This window comes from Tachyglossus aculeatus, chromosome 9 (assembly GCF_015852505.1).
Source record: "Tachyglossus aculeatus isolate mTacAcu1 chromosome 9, mTacAcu1.pri, whole genome shotgun sequence".
Taxonomy (NCBI): Eukaryota; Metazoa; Chordata; class Mammalia; order Monotremata; family Tachyglossidae; genus Tachyglossus; species Tachyglossus aculeatus.
This window is the reverse complement of record NC_052074.1, coordinates 64,724,514-64,749,265: the sequence shown is the minus strand read 5'-3', so window position 1 is coordinate 64,749,265 and position 24,752 is coordinate 64,724,514. Positions and strand designations below refer to the sequence as shown.

General features: G+C 46.7%; 1 protein-coding gene and 1 non-coding gene across 2 annotated transcripts; one reads left to right on the top strand and one right to left on the bottom strand.

Annotated features, from left to right (window-relative positions):
- Window positions 1-11,046, bottom strand: LOC119932470. The gene is made up of 4 exons (XM_038751682.1): window positions 10,870-11,046; window positions 8,838-8,934; window positions 6,791-6,851; window positions 1-1,547 (listed from the first exon to the last, which is right to left on the bottom strand). The coding sequence occupies exons 1-4, from the start codon at window positions 11,038-11,040 to the stop codon at window positions 140-142; spliced, it is 1,737 nt and encodes a 578-aa protein (XP_038607610.1). The 5' UTR covers window positions 11,041-11,046; the 3' UTR covers window positions 1-139.
- Window positions 11,047-24,377: 13,331 nt separating this feature from the next.
- On the top strand, window positions 24,378-24,484 carry LOC119932633. Its single transcript, XR_005452378.1, has one exon. It is a non-coding gene; the product is annotated as a U6 spliceosomal RNA (small nuclear RNA).
- Window positions 24,485-24,752: the final 268 nt, after the last annotated feature.

Here is a 24,752-nt window from a genome sequence, read left to right as displayed (position 1 = left end):
GAAAGAGCACTATATTTGAAAAGAAATCAAGAAGGGGTGAATGAAACTGGTGACTGGGCTATAGTGAGAATTGGCTGATTCCCTTCAGCACGAGGTCTCTGTTGGATTTTCATCTTTCTCTGGGCAGCTTCTGGAAGCCTCAGTTGTCCCTCTCCGGGCCCAATGTGAGAACTTTAGGGCCACAGGAGTTGGTGAATGCCACGTCCCTTGCTGCCAAGTTAGAGACGGGGGCTCTGCCGCGGCCTTGGCCGATATTCTTCTTCCTCTCCTGGATGCCCGTGGGAGCCCCCAAGCCTCCTGCAGCCCTGGGAGGGCAGAGCGATGTCTTGGAGGGGCATGAATCAGGATGATGTGGGCCCCGGCTCTTTCGTCGCGGTGCCCTGGCCGTTTGGGTAGAAGGTCGGTCGCGATCCCGAGCTTCCCTGGAGTGGCGATGTCGCCTCCCTTCCAGTGAAGCCTCTTTGCAGTCAGTGGTCAGAGAGAGTCTTGGCTCTTTAGATTCCTCCCTGTTCGGTTCATCTCCCCCACTGCGCTCCAGATGTCTTTTGACGGGGGCAGGCTCGCCCTCTGCGCTTCCTGAAATCCGGGCAAGTTCGGCTTGAGACACAGCACTGCCGATGGCTCCGTTGTACACGAGACCAAACCCGGAGAGGAAATCCCGGTACTTCTCCCTCAAGACCGAATCCAGGCTCTTCATTGAAGCCTCGGACGGGACCGCTGGCTTGGCCGGGGGTCGTCGGTCCTCCCGCGGTCTGAGGTTTGAACTCAGCTTCGGAAAAGAAGCGGTCCTCCGGTCCGGTGTCCGAGGTCTGGTCTCAAGAGGGTCCAGAGAAGGGGGAGCCAGACTTTTGGGGCCGGAGAGAACTGGGGGGCCCTGGGAGCTGAGAAGGGCCTGTGGTGGTGTGGAGCTGGGCACCACTGAGGGGATAATTTGTCGGCTTTTATCTACCATGTGCTCTTCTATGTGCTCCTCCTTTTTGCTCTTCAGGGAGTCTTCAGGCGTGACCAAACCTTTTCTCCAGGGAAAGCTGGGCTGGATGTCTTCATCTCCCATCTGAGGAGCTAACAGCCACTGGGCCTCCAGGACCCATCTGGGCAGCCCCAATTGCTGGAAGTGGAGCATGGACTTCAAATGCTGCTCCAGGAGTCTGCGGGTCTCCGGGCTGAGGAGAGAGGGCCGGGAGAGGGGCTTCATTCTCACGGGGAAGGCCTCAGGCAGAGCCTGAAGGTCCTTACGGTCTTCCTTTTTAGGGTTTTCTGACTGTCTGGAGCCAGAGCGCCGGAACCCTGGCCCACGAGGGTGTCGACATTTCTCCTCTACCTGCAGAATCTGAGGTCTTTCATCCCTGTGGGGAGGCAGAGCCCCTGCGCAACAGGTACATCGGGCCAATCTGGAGTCACAGGGCCGTGAGACTCGGCGGAAAGACACTCTGGGCCTAGGCCACTCATCCCAGCCAGTCGGGGGTGGTGGGAACCTCTGGGTTTCGTTCCTGAGGTACTGGCAGATGATGCAGCTGTCTTTGCCGCTGAACGTGTCCAAGCCGCACCTGTAAATAGAACAGCCACTCTTTCCAGCCGAGGAGAAACAGACACCCGTCACTGACTTGCCCGGCTCTCACGCGCTAGGGTTTCCGCAGTTGGCTCCCTGTTTCATTCTCCTTTCTAGATGGGTCACCATGCCCTCGATGATCAGGAACCACGGCGGACAGGATGGGGAATGGGACTTGATCGCTGTTGTCAGGATGAGGCCGGGGATTTGGACTGAGACGGGGATTAGAGCAGCAGGGTGTCTGAGTGGAAAGAACCCGGGCCTGGGAGATGGAGGTCCTGGGTTGTAATCCCAGCACTTAGTACAGTGCTCTGCACACAGTGAGTGCTCAATAAATACAATTGAATGAATGAATGATCACCAGTTGTCTGCTGGGTGACCTTGGGCAAATTGCTTACCTTCTCTGGGCCTCAGTTCCCTCATCTGTAAAAGGAGGATTCTATGCTCTCTGACTCAGATTGCGAGCCCTTTGTGGGACAGGAACTGTGTCCAACCCAATTCTCTTGTAATAATAACAGTAATAATGATATTTGGCAAGTGCTTACTCTGTGCCAGACACTGTATTAAGCACTGAGGTGTAATAATAATAATAATAAAGGTATTTGTTAAGTGCTTACTATGTGCAAAGTACTGTTCTAAGCGCCGGGGGGATACAAGGTGATCAGGTTGTCCCACGGGGGGCTCACACAATTTTAATCCCCATTTTACAGATGAGGGAACTGAGGCCCAGAGAAGTGAAGTGGCTTGCCCAAAGTCACACAGCTGACAATTGGCAGAGCCGGGATTTAAACCCATGACCTCTGACTCCAAAGCCCGGGCTCTTTCCACTGAGCCACGCTCCTTCTCTATACAAGCAAATCGAGCTGGATAAGGTCCCTATCCCCCACAGGGCTCACAGTCTTCATCCCCATTTTACAGATGAGAGAACTGAGGCAGAGAGAAGTGAAGTGACATGCCCAAGGCCACACAGCAGACAGGTGGCGGAGCTGGGATTAGAACCCTTGATCTTCGGACCCCAAGCCTATGTTCTATCCACTCTACCAATAATGGGGACATTCATTAAGTCCTTACTACGTGCTAGGCATTGTATTAAGTGATGGGATCAATACAAGCAAACTGGATTGGACACAATCCCTCTCCCATGTGGGGCTCACAGTCTTAATCTCTGATTCATTCAGCCAATCGTATTTATTGAGCACTTACTGTGTGCAGACCACTGTACTAAGCGCTTGGGAAATCGGCAACACAAAGACAGTCACTACCCAACAATGGGCTCACCGTCTAGTGTTGAGCCCACAAACTGCCTTATTCGTGACCGTTTATGACCCAGTGAACAACCACAAGGAAGAGATGTGCGAAGGCCGCAATGGACTTTACTGGACGCAGGTGATTGCTGGCCTGAGAAGTGGAGAAGGGAGGGAGTTGCGGCCTTCTCTCCCTGTTTTTTCTGGTAACAGGCCTCAACAATCAACGAACGCCACGCAGAGCCACAGGTGCCATGAATAAGGCAGATAAAAGGCGGTCGTTTTAAGTTGCAAGGAAGCCTGCAAAGTAAGGAGCACTGGAAAGTAAGAGAAGGCAGAAAGAAGAAGCGATGGCAGAACGGGCTCCCTGGACCAGCAGATTGGTATTGGGCCCTTGCTGGAGTGAAGGAGTGAGTGTATGTATGTGTCACTCCTTTGCACACTGGTAAAACCGAGTAAAAACTTTCCATGCTAACCTTGCTGATCAGTGGTGAGTTTCTGAAAAAGTAAAGTGACTTGCCCAAGGTCACACAACAGGCAGGTGATGGAGCGGGATGACTTCTAGGCATGTCTGTGCTCTATCCACTGGGCCATGTTGTGTGTGGGCTATCTACCCTGGTGTTTAGTACAGTGTCTGGCACATAGCACTTGAAAAACAGCCCCCAAAAAGAAAGAAAATGATTTGAACAGCATTGAGGCAGCCAGAGCCAAGAACCCTAGGGACTATATCTAGGGCTGAGCCGTAAAGGGGTTGAGATTGTTGGCTAATGGCGAGGATTGCCAACTTGTTGCCAACTCGTACTTCCCAAGCACTTAGTACAGTGTTCTGCACACAGTAAGTGCTCAATAAATACGATTGAATGAATGAGAGCAGCGGGAGAATGTAGCGGGGCCCTTGTCAAACCACCACATATATGAAATCCCCTTCCTCAGGACCCACCAGACTTCTCAGTCTGAGCAGGAGACCATCCACTGGGAGTCAAGACACCTGGGTTCTAGTTCCACCTCCACCATTTGACCTTGATTCAGTCGCTTAACTTCTCTGTGCCTCGATTTCCTCAGCTGCGAAATGGGGATTAAGTACCTGTTTTCCCTCCTCCTTAGACTGAGTTTCCATGTGGGACAGAGACGTCTTATACCTACCCCAGCACTAAGCACATTGTTTGCTACATAATAAGTGCTTGACCGTTATTACTGCTACTATGGTTATTATGTCAAATCAGCATTAATGCTTCTCATCAACTGGTCCCTCTTCATTCATTCATTCAATAGTATTTATTGAGTGTTTACTGTGTGCAGAGCACTGTACTAAGCACTTGGGAAGTGCAAATTGGAGACATACAGAGACCGTCCCTACCCAACAACGGGCTCGCAGTCTAGCAGGGGGAGACGGACAACAAACCCAAACAAGTTTTGACTCTCGACTCTCCACACTGTTGGGCCTGGTCCTGTTTCTATGTCTTCTCCTCCTCATTCAATAAATAATTTCTTCTATCAAAACGGGGTGAACTTTCAAGCACGGTTACTCTCCATCGGTTCCTATCTCCAGTCTATCCTCAGTCCCAGTGTCCCAGGGAATGGAGGGCACATCCAGATTGGTAGTAAGAAGAGAGTCAGGCCTCTCCTCCGCAGAGTTGGGGGGACAAATTCCTCGGTCTGAGGGAATCCTGGGCTCCTGATGGCTCATCAGTTCTGCCCAGTTGTCACACCACTTGTCCACAGTGGTCCACAGTGTCTGCCATCTTCTCTATATCCAGTCGCCCCTCCTGGATACCGTATCACCTCTCCGTTAGTCAGGGCTGATATTGAAGTTGCAGGGGCATTGGCTGATAGATAAAGTTTGAGCCATTCTAACTACATGTTTGAAGCAGCGTGGCAAGGTGGATAGAGCACGGGCCTATGACAGGTCCTCCACTTGTCACCTGTGTGACCTTGGGCAAGTCACTTCACTTCCCTGGGCCTCAGTTCCCTCTTCTGTAAAATGGGGATTGAGACTGTGAGCCCCACATGGGGCTTAACAAATACCATGATTATTAATCGTTACTATTATTATGGGTGAATACTGAAAGGAACTGGAGGACAGGGTGGGCAGTTTAGTTACCGACAGTAGCACGGCCATGAATAAAACACAAGGAGGATGGGATTAGAGGATTTACAACCACAAAAGAGAAGGATAAGGGAATACAATGAGAAGAGGTAAAGATTATAATTAAGGTATTAAGTGCTTGCTATGTGACAGGCACCATTGTAATAATAACGATGGTATTTGTTAAGTCCTTACTATGTGCCAAGCATTGTTCTAAGCACTGGTGGGGGGAGTACAAGGTCATTCATTCTGTCATATTTATTGAGCACTTACTGTGTGCTGTGCACTGTACTAAGCGCTTGGAAAGTACAAATCAGCAACATATAGAGACGGTCCCTACCCAACAACAGGCTCACAGTCTAGAAGGTAATCAGGTTGTCCCACTTGGGGCTCACAGTCTTAATCCCCATTTTACAGATGAGGGAACTGAGGCCCAGAGAAGTGAAGCGACTTGCCCAAAGTCACCCAGATGACAAGTGGCGGAGCCGGGATTTGAACCCATTACCTCTGGCTCCCAAGCCCAGGCTCTTTCCACTGAGCCACAAAGTGCTGTGGTGGTTACAAACAAATCGAGTTGGACCCGATTCTTGTTCCCCACAAGGCTCACAGTCTTCATCCCCATTTTCCAGATGAGGTAACTGAGGTCCGGGGAAGTAAAGTGATTTGCCCAAGGTCACCCAGCAGACAAATGGTGGAGACAGGATTAGAACCCATGACCCTCTGACTCCCAGTACCTGCTCTAGCCAATAATCCATCATCTCCAGGAGGAGTATTGAAAATATGCAGACGTACCTTAGAGAAGCAGCGTGGCTCAGTGGAAAGAACACGGGATTGGGAGCCAGAGGGTTCTAATCCCAGCTCCGCCACATGTCTGCTGTGTGACCTTGGGCAAGTCACTTAACTTCTCTGAGCCTCAGTTACCTCATGTGTAAAATGGTGATTAAGACTGTGAGCCCCCCCCCCGTGGGACAACCTGATCACCTTGTATCACCCCCGGCGCTTAGAACAGTGCTTTGCATATAGTAAGTGCTTAACAAATGCCATTATTATTATTATTATTATTATTATTGCCCAGAGTGATGTCAGAGGTGAGGAAGCCTACTTTTAAGGCAGAAGCACAGAAGGGCAAAGGATTTTGGAGGTGGTGAAAGACGAATCAGGGGACAATAATCTTTGCTCTTCGGGCAGGAGTCCACTGGTCTGTGCAGCGGTTTGGGGTGAGCCTTTGAACTGTGTTGTTTTGGACTTCTGAACGCATCCTCTCTTTCTCAGATTATTTATTTTACCATGGAGATGGAGGAGGTCTTTTCCTTTCCGGAGGGGTTCACTTCAAGTAACTCCGGTATAGGGCCTCTGCATACTGAAAGCACTTAATAAATGTTTTTGATGGATTAACTACGCTTATGTACAAACGATGTGAAAGACATTTTTTTTTTGAGTGAAAAAGACAACTATCAAAATTATAGAGCAAAACTAACCTCGACTGTGTCTCCTTTTACTAAACTAATTTACCAGCCAACTGCTTTCCTTGTTCAAATTTTCAAGTCTCAGGGTTTGCTTTCGGTTGTTTTTGGACAACGGGGTTGGGAAAAGAAAGGGATTTGAATCAGATGTTCAAGCATACGTGGCCCCTTAGCCTGAGAGTAGTTTTACCCATCAAGACAATCAAAAGGGATGTGGATGTGGGCAAAGGTGAAATCAGAAGAGTCCGAGGTACAGTTCTCGGTTGTAGAAGGAAATCAGCGAGGTAAGATAGGAGGGTGAATGCTGATTGAATACGATCATATCAGTATAGGTTGTCAGGAACTCCCTGAAATCAAGTCTGCACCCCCAAGATTGGACACCTCTTCCTTGGGGAGCACCGGATTTCATGTTTGGGCCCAGAATGTGTGAAAAAGGAAGACAGATCACCTTTTCAGGAGACTCAGGATGGCCTCGGGATCCCTGGTGTGTTCTTGGCCTAGCCTCCAAACTGAAAACCAAGAGAATGGGTTACTTGGGGGTTCTTGGGAAAAGCTATTCCTGCTATTTAGAACTGGGTTGGGCCCGGGATCTCTGCTTCTCCACCCTACAAGCCCCGCAGGCCAAACATAAACCAGGGTGGTGAAAGAGCCCCCTGACAGCATTTACCCCATGTCGCACCTCCACCCTTTCCCCAAAATCCATCAATCTGTGGTATTTATTTTATTTATTGTATTATTATTATCCCAGTTCTGCTACATGCCTGCTGTGTGACCTTTGGGCAAGTCACTTCACTTCTCTGAGCCTCAGTGACCTCATCTGTAAAATGGGGATTAAGACTGTGAGCCCTGCGTGGGACAACCTGATCACCTTGTATTCCCCCCCAGTGCTTGGAACAGTGCTTTGCACATAGTAAGCACTTAACAAATGCCATCATCATTATTATTATTATTATTATTATTTATCGAGAAGCAGCATGGCTCAGTGGAAAGAGCACGGGCTTGGGAGCCAGAGGTCATGGGTTCTAATCCCAGCTCCGCCACTTCGTAATAATAATAATAATAATGATGGCATTTGTTAAGTGCTTACTATGTGCAAAGCACTGTACTAAGCGCTGGGGAGGATGTAAAGCGATCAGGTTGTCCCACGTGGGTTTCACAATCTTAATCCCCATTTTACAGATGAGGTCACTGAGGCACAGAGAAGTGAAGTGACTTGCTCAAAGTCACACAGCTGACCATTGGCAGAGCCTGGATTTGAACCCATGACCTCTGACTCCCAAGCCCGGGCTCTTTCCACTGAGCCATGCTGCTTCTCGTCAACTGTGTGACTTTGGACAAGTCACTTAACTTCTTTGGGCCTCAGTTATCTCATCTGGAAAATGGAGATGAAGACTGTGAGCCCCTGTGGGACAACCTGATCACCTTGAATCCCCCCCAAGGCTTAGAACAGTGCTTTGCACATAGTAAGTGCTTAACAAATGCCAGTATTATTATTATTATTACTCTGTTTATTACTCGAATTTGTACATATTTATTCTATTTATTTTATTTTGTTAATATGCTTTGTTTTGTTCTCTGTCTCCCCCTTCTAGACTGTGAGCCCGCTGTTGGGTCGGGACCGTCTCTCTATGTTGCCAACTTGTACTTCCCAAGTACTTAGTACAGTACTCTGCACACAGTAATCACTCAATAAATACGATTGAATGAATGAATTATTTATTGAGTTCTTACTGTGTGCAGAATGGGGGAGTGTAATACAACAGAGTTGCAGACACGAAGCCTGTTCTCAATGAGCTTATAGTTTTAAGGGGGAGACAGACATTAATATAATTGTTTTAAAAATATAATACTACTACTAATAATAATTATAAGGATAACAATTGTTAAGTGCTTACTATGTGCAAAGCACTGTTCTAAGTGCTGGGATAGTTACAAGGTGATCAGGTTGTCCCACGGGGAGGCTCATAGTCTTCATCCCCATTTCCCAGATGAGGGAACTGAGGCCCGGAGAAGTGAAAGGACTTGCCTAAAGTCACACAGCTGACAATTGGCGGAGCTGGGATTTGAACCCATGACCTCTGACTCTAAAGCCCGGGCTCTTTCCACTGAGCCACGGTATGCACATAAATGCCGTGGGACTGACTACCAAATGCTCAAAGGTCACGGCTCCACTCAAAGGTAATTCATTCATTCATTCATTCAATCGTATTTATTGAGCGCTTGCTGTGTGCAGAGCACCATACTAAGTGCTTGGGAAGTACAAGTTGGCAACATATAGAGACGGTCCCTACCCAACAGTGGGCTTACAGTCTAGGTCACAGATCCAAGGTCATTTGAGCTGTCCCCGGCAATCAGGCTCTGTGTCAGAGCTCTGAAAGGGGCTGAAAGGAGCCACTTCACAGGGCCCGGTCCTCTTTCCCCTGAGAGACGTCGGGGGAGACGTCGGGATTCCTGGTGGCGAGCCTGGCCACCAAGAGCGAAGCAGAGGACGGTACCTTCATCTGACGTGACCTCCAGCCGATACTTCAGACGATGCCGATTCAGGATGGAAGCAGGATGGTTAGCAGGGCTTTGGGCTGGGCTCCGCTCTCCCTGTCAGGTGAGAAGAATAATAATAATGATGGTATTTGGTAAGCACTTACTATGTGCAAAGCACTGTTCTAAGCACTGGGGAGGTTACAAGGTGATCAGGTTGTCCCACGGGGGGCTCACACAATTTTAATCCCCATTTTCCAGATGAGGTAACTGAGGCCCAGAAAAGTGAAGTGACTTGCCCAAAGTCACACAGCTGACAATTGGCAGAGCCGGCATTTGAACCCATGACCTCTGACTCCAAAGCCCGGGCTCTTTCCACTGAGCCACGAAGGCTGAAAAAGCTGTATTCTCTCTTTTGCTTCTTGCCCCTCCCAGCCTGGGTGTGCTCTGCTTGCGTCTTCTTTCTCCTAGAAGGAGAACTTCTCTTTATGGATAATAATTATTATTATTGTGGTTTTTGTTGAGCGCTTTCTATGTGCCAGGCACTGTTCTAAGCACTGGGGTGGATTCAAGCGAATCAGGTTGGACACAGTACCTGTCTCACGTGGGGCTCAATCTCAATCCCCATTTTGCAGAAGAGGTAACTGAGGCACAGAGAAGTGAAGTGGTTTGCCCAAGGATGCACAGCGGACATTGGAATGCATGACCTCACTCCCAGGCCCAGGCGCCACCCACTATGCATGCTGCTCCTCACTAGCCGGTTCTAATCCCAGCTCCGCCGCTCGTCAGCTGTGTGACCTTGGGCAAGTCACTGAATAATAATAATAATAATTTTGGTATTTAAGTGCTTACTATGTGCAAAGCACTGTACTAAGTGCTGGGGAGGATACAAGGTGATCAGGTTGTCCCTTGGGCTCACAATCTTAATCCCCATTTTACAGATGAGGTCACTGAGGCCCAGAGAAGTTAAGTGACTTGTCCAAAGTCACACAGCTGACAACTGGCAGAGTCAGGATTCGAACCTGTGACCTCTGACTCCCAAGCCCGGGCTCTTTCCACTGAGCCACACTGCTTCTCAAAATAAGCGCTTACTATGTGCAAAGCACTGTTCTAATTGCTGGGGAGGATACAGGTAATCAGGGTATCCCATGTGGGGCTCACAGTCTTCATCCCCATTTTCCAGATGAGGTAACTGAGGCCCAGAGAAGTGAAGTGACTTGCCCAAAGTCACACAGCTGGCAATTGGCGGAGCTGGGATTTGAACCCATGATCTCTGACTCCAAAGCCCAGGCTCTTTCCATTGAGCCGCCTCATCTGGAAAATGGGGATGAAGACTGTGAGCCCCACGTGGGACAACCTGATTACCTTGTATCTATGCCAGCGCTTAGAACAGTGCTTGGCACATAATAAGCGCTTAACAAATACCATCATTATCATTAGCAACGGGTCTTGCCCTGTGAATCTGTTGCAGAAGACTTGTGGGTGGGGCAGCCTTCTAGACTGTGAGCCTGTTGTTGGGTAGGGACCGTCTCTGTTGTCCCAAGCGCTTAGTACAGTGCTCTGCACACAGTAAGCGCTCAATAAATACGATTGAATGAATGAATGACAGCGGGGAAACTGAGAGTGGGAACTGGAGGAAACGTCTGGCAGACAAAAGCCCAGAGAGCCTGTCTCCAGCCCTGACAATTCCCAGGGTCTCCGCATCCCACGGGAGTCTTTCCTTGTTTGGGAAGCCATAAACCTGAACGAGGAAAGATTCCTGTGGGTTGCGGAGGCCCTGGCCAGGCCTTCCGCATCCCATGGGAGTCTTTCCTTGTTTGGGAAGCCATAAACCCGAACAAGGAAAGATTCCCGTGGGTTGCGGAGGCTCTGGCCAGGCCTTGGTGCAGTGGGAAGGTCGGTTATCGTCGTCTGGGGCTGGACGCCTGCCCTAAGGAGGACAAAAAAGGAAAGAGGAGAGACTGGAGAGAGGAAGAAGGCTGGAGCGGGGGACATACTCTTCTCGGAGACCCCACAAACCCAAGGGAGAAGGGCCATCCCCGGGATCCCTACCAGGTTGCAGATTTGGTCTTCCTTCTTCCACACTTCAACATGGCCCCTCTGGATCTGCCAGAAGAGCAGTATGAGGAAGAGAAGCATGAATCCCTCGTCAGGGAAGGGCCATCGAAAGGCCCACAGGATGGCGACGACTGGGAGAAGAAGGGCTTCCAGTAAGTCCCACATGGCCCAGCGGGACTGAGGTGCCTCTTCTTGCCCTGCCTGACGAGGAGCTTGCTTCCAGGCTACGCGAACTGCATCACAGAGCTGTGTCACAAAGACAGCCGAGTCACAGGAAGGGGGGCTCTTCGGGAGATGGGAGACAGGAGGGGGAAGGGGAGAGAGGGTTGGGGGGGAATGATAGTTTCAGAGGGGATGGTCCCATGGTGGGGGCAGTTCGAGATGGAGAAGGGAAGGGGCAGCTCCCATGGGCAGGACAGGTAGCTTTAGTAGGGGGGGGACTTATTTCAGTGAAGTAAGCGCTCAATAAATATGATTGAATGAATGAATGGTTCTGAAGGGAGCGGGGCCGACTCTCGGGGGACGATGGTTGGATGGGTGACTGGTCGGGTAATTCTCGTCACGGAAGGAGCTTCTTGGGGTGATTGGGATGGGGAAAAGGTCGGCGTTGGTTCCAGTGGACAGGGGGAGTTTCCCTCTGAGGGCAAGTGTCATATTGGTCCTCATCCTCATCCTGAGCCCGGGCTTTGGAGTCAGAGGTCGTGGGTTCTAATCCCGGCTCCGCCACTTGTCAGCTGAGTGACTTTGAGCAAGTCACTTCACTTCTCTGGGCTTCAGTTCCCTCATCTGGAAAATGGGGATTGACTGTGAGCCCCCCCGTGGGACAACGTGATCACCTTGTAACCTCCCCAGCACTTAGAACAGTGCCTTGCACTTAGTAAGTGCTTAATAAGTGCCATCATTATTATTACTATCCTGGTAGGGTATAAAGAGAAAGCACACGGACTTTTGGAAAGAGCAAGGCCCCGCTTGTTAAGGGACCTGGGTTCTAAGCCCAGCTCTACCACTGGCTTGCTTTGTGACCTTGTGCAAGCCACTTCACCTCCCTGTGCCTCATTTTCTTCATCTGTAAAATGGACATTCGATACCTCTCCTCCATACCCTTACCCTTTCGCCCTATCAATCAATCAATCAACGGTATTTATTGAGCATTTATTCCACGCAGAGGACTGCACTAAGCCCTTGGGAGAGCACAATACAGCAGAATTAGGAGACGCATTCCCTGCCCAAAATGAGCTTACAATCTATGTGAGACAGTGACTGTGTCTGACCTGATTATTTCATTTCTACCTCAGTTTTTAATTTATTTATGGCATTAGTTCAGCATTTACTATACTGTGCTGGGGTAGGTATAAATTTATCAGATTTGACACAGTCCCCGTCCCACGCTGGGCTCATAGTCTAAGAGGAAGGGAGGAGAAACAGGATGGCATAGAGAAGCAGTGTGGCCTAGAGAAAAAAGCATGGGCCTGGACAGAAGGACCTGTGTTTGAATCCTGACTCAGCCACTTGTCTTCTGGGTGACCTTGGGCAAGTCAGTTGACATCTCTGTGCCTCATTTGCCTCACTTCTAAAATGGAGAACAAGATGGTGAGCCCTGGGCGGGACGGAACTGTGTCCAACCTGATTATCTTATATCTACCCCAGTGCTTAGTACAGTGCTTGGAACTTAGTAAGTGCTTAACGAATATCATTTAAAAAATCTCCATTTTACAGAGGAGGTAACTGAGGCATAGATAATTTAAGTGGCTTTTCCGAGAGAAGCAGCATGAGCCAGTGGGCTAAGAGTCAGAAGGATGTGGATCCTATTCCCATCTCCTCCTCTTGTCTGTTGTGTGACCTTGGACAAGTCACTATTTTTCTCTGCCAAACGCTGCTTAGAGAAGCAGCGCGGCTCAGTGGGTACAGCCCGGGCTTGGGAGTCAGAGGTCATGAGTTCAAATCCCTGCTCCACCACTTGTCTGCTGTGTGACTTTGGGCAAGTCACTTCACTTCTCTGGGCCTCAGTTACCTCATCTGTAAGATGGGGATGAAGACTGGGAGCCCCACGTGGGACAACCTGATGACGTGGTATCTACTCTAGTGCTTAGAACAGTGCTTGGCACATAGTAAGCGCTTATCAAATGCCATCATTATCATTATTATTATTAAACCCTGTTCTATGAGCCCCATGTGGGACATTGGACACAGCCCAACCTGATTATCTTGTGTTTACCTTAGTATTTAGTGCAGTGCACGGCACATAGCAAGTGCTGACCAAATACCAAAAAAAGAGATCAACAGCAGTTAAGTGTTGGAGCCAAGATTGGAACCCAGGTCCTCTGACTCCCGTTCCCTTTCAACTAGGCTAAGTACAGCGTTTGGCACATAGTAAGTGCTTAACTAGTGCTATAACATTTGTCATTGTTAGTGTTAGAGGACTAAATGGAGGGAGTTAGCTAGAAATTGTAACGGTATATGGTAGGGATAATTCTCTGGAGAAGACACTAATGCTAGGAAAAGTCCCAGGAAAACGTGGAAGAGGCAGACCAGCAGCTAGATGGATAGAAACCATAACAACGACAACGGAAGAACCAACAGAAAGTTTGCGGATCATGGCAGAGGGAGGGATATTCTGGACAAAGTATATCCATAGAGTCGCTACGAGTCGGAAATGACTAGATCGCACATAATAATAATAATACAGTAGGGATGCAGTTTGCTAATCTTCAGTTCCCTTACATTTGAAGTCTTCCGGAAATCCTTTTACCATTTGTATTTCTCTTGCTAAAACATTGCTTTACAAGCAACCTATCCAGCCTCCTCCGCTGAATTGATGCCCCAGGCAGGATCTGATCTGTGGATAAATCTTCATGTTGAGAGGTCACACTGATCTGTGGCATGGAGTTTTAAAGGATGAGCCAAAGTACTGTGGGAAAGAAGAGGACTCAGTGAAAAGATTAACCTATCTTTCCTCTTCCATCTACAATGTTAGCCTGATCAGTCTATCAATCCATCGTATTTATTGAGCACTTACTATGTGCAGAGCACTGAAATAAGAGCTTGGGAGTGTACGGTACAACAGAATTAGCAGAAGTGTTCCCTGCCCATAGCAAACACACTCTAGTGTGTTCTCTGCGCATAGCAAACTTACACTCTAGAGGTCTGTAGTCAATCAGTGAAAATAAGCGCTTTCAGTGTGCAGAGCACTGCACTAAGCACTTGGGAGAGTATGCTACAACAGAATTGGTGGACGTGTTCCTTGCCTACAAAGAGCTGACAATCTAGAAGGAGATTCGTATTTCTGCCAGCATCTCAAACTCAGCATGTCTGAAACTTAATTCCTCATCCTCCCTCCCAAATCCTCTCCTCGATCAATCAATCAGCGGCATTTATTGAGCGCTTACTATGCAGAACACCGCTCTAGATGCTCAGGAGAGTTCAGTACAACAGAATTAGCCGACCCGTTTCCTGACCATAATGAGCTCTCAGTCTAGAGGGGGAGGCAGACACTAATGGGAATAAATCTTTTATAATAAATAATTTAAAGATATGCATATAAGGGATGTGGGGTTGGAGGTGGGATGAGTCTCTCTCAAGCCTGTAACTTAGACTTTATCCTTGACTCCTCTCTCTCTTTCAACCCCTATATTCAGTCTTGAATCTGCGTTTTCCTCCCTATCCAAATGGTCCTAAATTGGTTCAGTTTGGCCTAATGGAAAGATTAACGGCCTAGAAGTCAGATGACTTGGGTTTTAATCCCGGCTCTGCTTTCTGTCTGCCCTTGGGCAAGTTACTTAACGTCTCTGGGCCTCAGTTTCTTCAACTGTAAAATGAGGATTCCGTGCCTAGTCTTCCTCCTACTTTGCCTATGAACCCTGTATGGGACAGGGACTGTATCTGACCTCATTATCTTGCATCTACTCCGGTGTACAGTGCTTAACACCTAGTTAGCCCCTTAACAGATTTCGCAGTTATTGTTATTATTATTGGTCCAAACATTTGTTATATCCTGGCTGGAGGACTACCTCCACCTTCTTGCTGATCTCCCTGTCTTCTGGTCCGTACATCACTGCCTGGATAATTTCCTAAAATATTATTCTGTTCTTGCATCTGAACTCCTCCAAAATTTCCAATGTTTAACCATTCCAGTCCACATTTCACAGAAACTTGATTTTCAGACACTCAATTAGCTCTAACCCTAAAGCTAACCCTTCTTTTCCTCACTCCTCTTCCACTATACCTCAGCTTGAAAGCTTCTTTTCTCAAGACAAGGTATTCACTGGTCCTCACTCTAAACAGCATGGCTCAGTGGAAAGAGCAAAGGGCTTTGGAGTCAGAGGTCATGGGTTCAAATCCCGACTCCGCCACTTGTCAGCTGTGTGACTTTGGGCAAGTCACTTCACTTCTCTGGGCCTCAGTTACTTCATCTGTTAAATGAGGACTAAGACTGTGAGCCTCATGTGCGACAACCTGATCACCTTGTAACCTCCCCAGTGCTTAGAACAGTGCTTTGCACATTGTAAGTGCTTAATAAATGCCATCATTATTTTTATTATTATTTCTCCTGTCCACGATATCTTGCTCGTCCTTTCACGTTTCCCTGGAACTCTCTACTCCTTCGCATTCAGCAGACCATTCATTCATTCATTCAATCGTATTTATTGAGCACTTACTGTGTGCAGAGCACTGTACTAAGCGCTTAGTAGGCCACTGCTCTCCCCATCTCCAAAATCCAAATAAAATCACATCTCCTCAATAAGGCTGTCCCTGATTAATGTTTCATCTCCACACCCTCTATTTTCCACACCTACATTTCAACCCCTCCGCCTCTCTGATTCCTTCATCCCCTCTCCCTATTGTAATTATATTTGTATATCTACACTCTTTTTCAAGCTCTTCCCTTTAATTGATTTTAGTTTCTATCTCTCCTGCTAATTGGCAAGGTCACTTGGGACAGAATCATGTCGTCTAACTCTGCTGTGCTCTCCCAATGCCTAATATAGTGTCCTGCGCAGAGTAAGCACTCTGTCAGTGCTCAGTAGATTAGATTGGTGGATTCTGACTGACGAGTGAACAGACAACAGCAGAGTTGATGCATGCAATATAAGGGAACCCAAGGACATCTTCAGAGACATGGTTGCTTACCTAAATTACATCTTCTCAAATAATAATGATAATAAGTGCTTACTATGTGCAAAGCACTGTTCTAAGCGCTAGGTGATGAGGTTGTCCCACGGGGGGCTCACAGTCTTAATCCCCATTTTCCAGATGAGGGAACTGAGGCCCAGAGACTTGCCCAAAGTCACCCAGCTGACAAGTGGCAGAGCTGGGATTTGAACCCATGACCTCCGACTCCAAAGCCCGGCCTCTTTCCACTGAGCCACACTGCTTCTCTACATACAAAACACCCCTGGTTTCTAAGCTATGCATCCTTTCATATCTTTGCCAGCTATAACTAAGGTGAAACTACCTTTCTCAATTGAAATCTTGCAGATCCACTACTGGTCCTGATGTATATGTTGCCAATTTGTACTTCCCAAGCGCTTAGTACAGTGCTCTGCACATAGTTAGCACTCAATAAATACGATTGATGATGATGATGATGATGTATATTTGCTGGTGAAGATAAAAGGTGCAGAAATAACCAACTCTGTTTATGAATTAGCAACCCTCTATACATCCTAACCAACTTAGGACGGTGCTATGTTTTTTCAAGAACAAACCAATATGTACTGACAATTGATGAATGGAGGTCAGACTATCGTATGCCATTTCTAACTTTGAGGGCAGTCAAGGGCATGGGTTGTCAAAAAGGGCACTGCCAGGGTGCTTTTATGCTATTTCATGGTGATAATTGCTTAGGGACAGTGAAAATGAGAGATGGGCATAAGACTCTAGCTGGGGAAAAAGTCTGATGTAGGACTCTTTTAATCATTAATAATAATAATAATAATGGCATTTATTAAGCACTTACTATGTGCAAAGCACTGTTCTAAGTGCTGGGAATTTACAAGGTGGTCAGGTTGTCCCAAGGGGGGGGACTCACAGTCTTCATCCCCATTTTACAGATGAGGTAACTGAGGAACAGAGAAGTTGTGAATTGCCCAAGGTCACACAGCAGACATCTGGGGGAGCCAGGATTTGAACCCATGACCTCTGACTCCAAAGCCTGGGCTCTTTCCACTGAGCCACACTGCTTCATTTTCTGAGCCTTCAGTTCCCATACATCATATTGCATTTTTCCATTCATCATTTGGGATTTGTCATTCTTTAATAATAATGGGATCTTAGCATTGCCAACTTGTACTTCCCAAGCGCTTAGTACAGTGCTCTGCACACAGTAAGCGCTCAATAAATTCGATTGAATGAATGAATGAATGAATTTCTCTGGCAACCCTTCATAGGGCCTTGTGAAGTTTTCAAATGAGGAAACACTCGCCATTAACGAAATGGCAAGAGTTACGTATGTGAAGAAAGCAGGGGTTTCTTCTCTATGTAGTACTCACCACTGGGTTCTTTGCCTGATTGGGTCTGTGTCAGACCTTATAACTGCGTGAACTTAACGTTGTCTTTTTATGAAGCACAAAACTCCATTAAATGCCCCTAATAATTGCAGATTTTGGAAAATTTCATCAATCTAAGCTAGCTATGGAAAATGAAAATGAACACGTAACCACAATCAATCGATATTATTTATTGAGCACTCAACTGTCTGCAGGGCACTTGTGGAGAGTACCATATAACAACTTAACAGATACATTCCCTGTCCACAGTGAGCTTACAGTCTAGAGAGGGAGAGAGGCATTAATAAATATAAATTATGGATACATACATAAGTGCTGTGGGGTTTGGGGGTGAGTGGTAAATACAGGGAGCAAGTCAGGGTGACAAAGAAATCAATCAATCAATCAATTGTATTTATTGAGCACTTACTATGTGCAGAGCACTGTACTAAGCGCTTGGGAAGTACATATTGGCAACACATAGAGACAGTCCCTACCCAACAGGAAAAGAGGAAAGGAGAGCTAATCAGGGAAATCCCTCTACCACATTAATACAATAACTCATCCTATTCCGCCCGAATTACCGCATCAGCCTCTTTGCTGACCTCCCAGCTTCCTGTCTTTCCCCACTCCAATCCCTCCTTCACTCTCCTGTCAGGATCATTCTTCTGCAGAAACATTCAGGACACAACACCCTACTCTTCAGAGCACTCCAGTGGTGGCCCATCCACCTCCACATCAAGCAAAAACTCCTCACCATTGGCTTTGAAACACTCCATCACCTTGCCCTCTCCAATGTCACTTCGCTACTCTGCTATTGCAACCCAGCCCAAACACTTCACTCCTCTAATGCTAATCTTCTCACTGTGTCTTGATCTCACCTATCTCGCCGCTGATCCCTCATCCACATCCTCCCTCCTCAAATCCGACAGACGATTACTCTCCCCCCACCACTTTCAAAGTCTTACTGAAGTCACGTCACATCTCTAGGAGACCTTTCTTGACTAGACCCCCCTGCTTTCCTCTTCTTCCACTATGTTCTGCATCACCCTGACTTTCTCCCTCTGATCTTCCCCCCTCCCAGCCCTGCAGCAGTTAGATACTTTTCTGTCATTTTTTTAACTTAAATTAATGTCCGTCTTCCCCTCTCTAGACTGTAAGTTCATCATAGGCAGGAAATGCGTTTGTTGTTTGTTGTCATTTGCTGTTTGTTGTTGTAATGCACTCTCCTAAGCCCTTAGTACAGTGCTCTGAACATAGTAAGCACTCAATAAATCCGAATGAATGAATAAATGTGCTTTCAATAAGGCTCTGAAGGGTGGGAGAGTAATTCTCTGTCGGATATGAGGAGGAGGATGGTCCAGGCCAGAGGCACGATATGGGTGAGAGGTTAGCAGTGAGATAGCCAAGATTGTGGTACAGTGAGTAGATTGGCATTAGAGAAGCAGCATGGCTCAGTGGAAAGAGCCCGGGCTTTGGAGTCAGAGGTCAGGGGTTCAAATCCCAGCTCCACCAATCGTCAGCTGTGTGACTTTGGGTAAATCACTTAAATTCTCTGTGCCTCAGTTCCCTCATCTGTAAAATGGGGATTAAGACTGTGAGCCCCACGTGGGACAACCTGATCACCTTGTATCCCCCCAGTGTTTAGAACAGTGCCTTGCACATAGTAAGCGCTTAAGAAGCACCATCATTATTATTATTAGAGGAGTTTAGTGTGTGGGCTGGGTTGTAGAAGGAGTATAACCATGATGAAGTAGGAGAGGGCAAAGTGATGGAGTGCTATAAAACCAGTGATGAGGATTTTTTTCTTTTGTTTGATGGGGAGGTGGATGGGCAACTTCTGAAGTTTCTTGAGGAGTCGGGAAACGTCCTGAACGTTTATGTAGAAAAAAGATCCAGGCAGCAGAGTGAAGTACAGTAAAATACAGTTGGTAAACATTTTCCCCTCCCTCAAGGAGCTTATCGTCTCATGTTCCCTGCCACAATGGGGAGGTGGATATTAAAAGAAATTACAGATGGGGGGAAATAATAATAATAAGAAGAATAATGATGGCATTTATTAAGCGTTTACTATGTGCAAAGCACTGTTCTAAGGGCTAAGCAACATGTAAGGATATAGACCCAAGTGTCATGGGGCTAGGGTTGAGTTTCAAAGGGCTGAAGGATTACAGATGTGAAAAACACAGAAGAGAGGGTGCATAGGATGGGCAGATGAGATGTTAGAGGAGGTTTTTTGGAGGAAATATGATTTTAGTAGGGCTTTGAAGACAGGGAGAGTTGCTCACGTGTTGGTTCTGAAGGGGGGAAAAGATCCATGTTTGCTTTCCGGAGTTATGACTGAGAAATCTAAACCCACAGGATTCTAGTTGTAATTAGAATGATTTTTCCTTATGCATGTTGCCTTCTCTTGTTCATGCTGAAACTTCATCCCCTTGACTCAGCTTTATGAGGTCTTCCTAGAGTTTATTCATTCATTCAGTCAATCATATTTATTGAGCGCTTACTGTGTGCAGAGTTCTGTACTAAGCGCTTGGGAAATACAAGTTGGCAACATAGAGAGACGGTCCCTACCCAACAACGGGTTATCCCCATCATGATGGCATATCCCCACCGAGAAGTTAATATCATCCGCAAACCTGGAGATTTCAAAGATGTTAAACAAAACCTGCCCCAGAATGAATCCTTAGGGACCCCCGGGTTTACTCTTCTCCATACCAAAAATGGGCTACCTTTTCATTTCTACATTTTCATTTTTCCTAACCATGAGAGGATTCTTTCCAATCCTGTTACTCAGCTGTTTGTTTCTGAAGGCTTTAGTAGAGAACCTTTCCCCGTATTTTACGTTCTCAGGTTCCCTTCAAAGAGCTCCAGCTGCTCAGTGAAGCGTATTTTTCCCTGGCAGAACTATGTTGCCTTCCCCTAGAGGGGCCGTGATATTTCAAGCATTCACTGACCCAAACTTAATTATAGATCCTACCAATTTGGCAGGCGTAGAAGTGAAACTCAGCAATCTATAATTTCCCAGATGAGCCCTGCTGTTCGGCCGTTGGAAAGAGCACAGCTATAGGAATCAGGAGATCTTATAAAAATCTCTTAACATATTAATTTATCTCCTTATCTTTTTATGTTCTTCTGCTGTTATTGTTTCTGTGTTTCCTTAGTGCCTGTTGTCAACTCCTTCCACTTATTCTTAGGTTGCGAGTCCTTAGGAGACTAGGCGCTGGGTCTAATTATCATCTTTTCCCCAGCTCTTAGTACAGTGTTTTGCACAAATTAGGCATCCAATGCTATTGAATAAGTGAGTGAGGGCAGCGTGGCTCAGTGGAAAAAGCCCGGGCTTGGGAGCCAGAGGTCATGGGTTCTAATCCTGGCTCCGCCACTTGTCAGCTGTGTGACTTTGGACAAGTCACTTAACTTCTCTGGGCCTCAGTTACCTCATCTGTAAAATGGGGATTAAGACTGAGAGCCCCACGTCGGACAACCTGATCACCCTGTATCCCCCCCAGCGTTTAGAACAGTGCTTCACACATAATAAGCGCTTAACAAATGCCATTATTATTATTATGTCTACTTTATTGTGTTGTCCCAAGTGCTTAGTTAAATACTTTCACACACAAAGTAAGTGCTCAGTGACTACCACTGATTTACTGAATGACTATATGAATAGAATGAATTAATTAATCGTATTTAGGGCTTTCTGTGTGCCGAGCACTGTACTAAGCACGGATGAATGCAAAGCAAGGGGATAGCAGTTGGGGCTGTGTGATCAATGGTGAAGGTTTCTGCCCCTTTAGACTGTAAGTTCACTGTGGGCAGGGAATGTGTCTCCTTATTATTATATTCTACTCCCTGTAGTGCTTAGAGCAGTGCTCTGCACACAGTAAGTGCTCAAAGTAGCTGTGTGAAATGGTGTGTATCTAATGATTAGTGTTCAAAGTAGGCATCAGGCAGGTGGAACTGATTCTTCTCAATGCCCGTTGTTGGGGAGATTGTCTCTATCTGTTGCTGAATTGTACTTTCCAAGAGCTTAGTACAGTGCTCCGCACACAGTAAGTGCTCAATAAATGCGACTGAATAAATGAATGAGTGTGAGTGGATGAATTAACGAATAGTCTTCCAAGTTCGCGGTACAGTACTCTGCATACTTGTCTTATGCCGTCGAGTCATTTCTAGCACAGTGAGTGGTCCCAAATAATAACTTTGGTGTTTGTTGAGCACTTACTATGTGCCAATCACTGTACTAAGTGCTGGGATGCATACAAGATAATCAAGTCCCACATGGACTCGAATTCTAAGTAGGAAGGAGGACGGCTGCTGAATCACCATTTTGCAGATGAGGAAACTGAGGCACTGAGAAGTTAAGCGATTTGTCCAAGGTCACACAAGAGGTAAGTGGCAGAGCCAAGATTAGAGGCCAAATCCTCTCACTCCCAGGCTGGTACTTTAGTCCATCCAACCAGGTTGCCAACTCTGCCATTTCTTTTGTGTTAAACTAGCCGGGGAACTCATGGGATTTAGAATTTAAATAGATTGGTTGGTCTTGGGGTACCAGTGAGTATTTATTTGCCTGGTAATATATTTCTTCTTCCATATGGAAGCAGCGTGGTTCGGTGGAAAGAGCCCGGGCTTTGGAGTCAGAGGTCATGGGTTCAAATCCTGGCTCCGCCAATTGTCGGCTGTGTGACTTTGGGCAAGTCACTTCAATTCTCTGGGCCTTGGTTCCTTCATCTGTAAAATGGGGATTAAGACTGTGAGTCCCCCGTGGGACAACCTGATCACCTTGTAACCTCCCCAATGCTTAGAACAGTGCTTTGCACATAGTAAGTGCTTAATAAATGCCATTATTATATATGCACCTCTCAACATAGTGAGTATGCACACTGGGCTTCATGCTGCCGAGAAAGTTTAGTCTTCCCCATCTTCCATGGGACAGCCGTTCCCAAGTGAATGACTGCACTGCCGATCAATCAGTGGTATTCATTGAGTGTTTACTGTCTGCAGAGCACTGTACTAAACACCTGGGTCAGTACCGATAGAGTAGGTGGACACAATTCCTAACCTCAGGGTATTTATAATACCGTCAGGGAGACAGGTATTAAAAGAAATCACAGATAGGGAGGCAACAGCATGTAGCAATATATACACTGTAGGCTCTAGACTCTACCTTGGGTGGTAGACTGCAGCGTGGCTCAGTGGAAAGAGCTCGGGCTTTGGAGTCAGAGGTCATGGGTTCAAATCCCGGCTCCGCCACTTGTCAGCTGTGTGACTTTGGGCAAGTCACTTCACTTCTCTAGGCCTCAGTTACCTCATCTGGAAAATGGGGATGAAGACTGTGAGCCCCCTGTGGGACAACCTGCTCATCTTGTAACTTCTCCAGTGCTTTGCACATAGTTAGTGCTCAATAAATGCCACCATTATTATCATTATTATAAACTCCTTCTGGGCAGGGAGCGTCTCTACTAACTGTTGCATTTGATTCTATTTGTTCTGACGACTTGACACCCGTCCACATGTTTTGTTGCCTGTCTCCCCCTTCTAGACGTTGAGCCCGTTGCTGGGTAGGGACCGTCTCTATATGTTGCCAACTTGTATTTCCCAAGCGCTTAGTACAGTGCTCTGCACACAGTAAGTGCTCCATAAATACGATTGAATTGAAATTGAATTGAATATTGTATTCTCTCAAATGCCTCGTCCAGGGCTTTGTACACAGCATGCTCTCGATACATATGATTGATTGATAAGGACAGTGGGGTGGCTACCAAAGTGTTAGCGTGGCTCAGTGGAAAGAGCCCGGGCTTGGGAGTCAGAGGTCAGGGGTTCGAATCCAAGCCTGCCAATTGTCAGCTGTGTGACTTTGGGCAAGTCACTTCACTTCTCTGGGCCTCGGTTCTCTCATCTGTACGATAGGGATTAGGACCGTGAGCCCCCCGTGGTTCAACCTGATCACCTTGTAACCTCCCCAGCGCTTAGAACAGGGCTTTGCACATAGTAAGCACTTAATAAATGCCATTATTATTATTATTATTATAAGGATGAAGGATATAAGTGCATAGTTAATGCAGAAGGGAGGGAGATTATGGTTTGGGAGAAGCAAGGATAGTCTGGGAAGGCTTCTTGGAGGGGATGTGATTTTCCAAGGCCCTGAAGATGGGGAGAGTGGCAGTCAGTCCGCTACAAAGCGCGTCAGATGTGTTCAGTCCTTCATGAAATATACACGTACACAATCCTCGTAATCAGCACGGGTCCGCACTGGGTTGTGAGAAGTGCATTGGATCCCAAGGAGAGGCACATCATGTCTCTGTCTCACTGGTGAAATGGGAGGAGTGGATCGAATTTTTTCAAGCGTCCCTCGTAAACTCCAAGATTAGGGGATGCTCTCCCCTGCTAGAAAGGGTTCTCTTGGTCATTCTTAACAAACATAAGGCACGCTCGCAGTTTAGAATGCAAATGACCCACCTCTCTCATGTTGGAATGCCCGAAAATCTCACATTTTCCTTTTCTCCGTGAAAATCGATAAAGGATTCAAAAAAACATCTTCACCGAAAAACACCCAAGCTTTGCAACGCGATAAAAAAATAACATTGCTTCTGAACCCTAAAGCATTAGCTAGGCCATGAGTTAACCACGGTCTTCAGGGGCAGAACTCATTGTTCTTAATCAGGTGTTTAAAAGGATTTTTTTCCTGTTGCCTTGGTTCAGAGTAACTGCATATCTATTTATCTTAGCAATTAATCAAAGACCCAAGTAATCAGAGTAGCAGCCTGAATTCCCGGGCTCCACTTTCATATCACAATCACAATTCTCAGCACTTTAAATGATGACTTACACAAACAGCCCCAAAACACATTAATACGCACCCAAGTTCCAGATACTCTAGGAATGATTTACCCATTTCAGAGAATGAATTTCTGATTACTTCCCAAGCAATAGAAAGAGAACTGATTACGGGATTTTTTTATTTTAATGAAAACCATGCCAAGGTTTAGAAACTTAAAGGGACACTACCGTTCAGTTCCTGCGCTCGCTTCGGCAGCACATATACTAAAATTGGAACGATACAGAGAAGAGTAGCATGGCCCCTGCGCAAGGATGACACACAAATTCGTGAAGCGTTCCATATTTTTCTATTTATTTTACTTGCACATATTTACTATTCTATTTATTTTGTCAATGATGTCCGTCTAGCTTTACTTCTATTTATTCTGATGACTTGACACCTGTCCATGTGTTTTGTTTTGCTGTCTGTCTCCCCCTTCTAGACTGTAAGCCCGTTGTTGGGTAGGGACCGTCTCTATGTGTTGCCGACTTGTACTTCCCAAGCACTTAGTACAGTGCTCTGCACACGATAAGTGCTCAATAAATATGATTGAATGAATGAATGAATAAATGTCG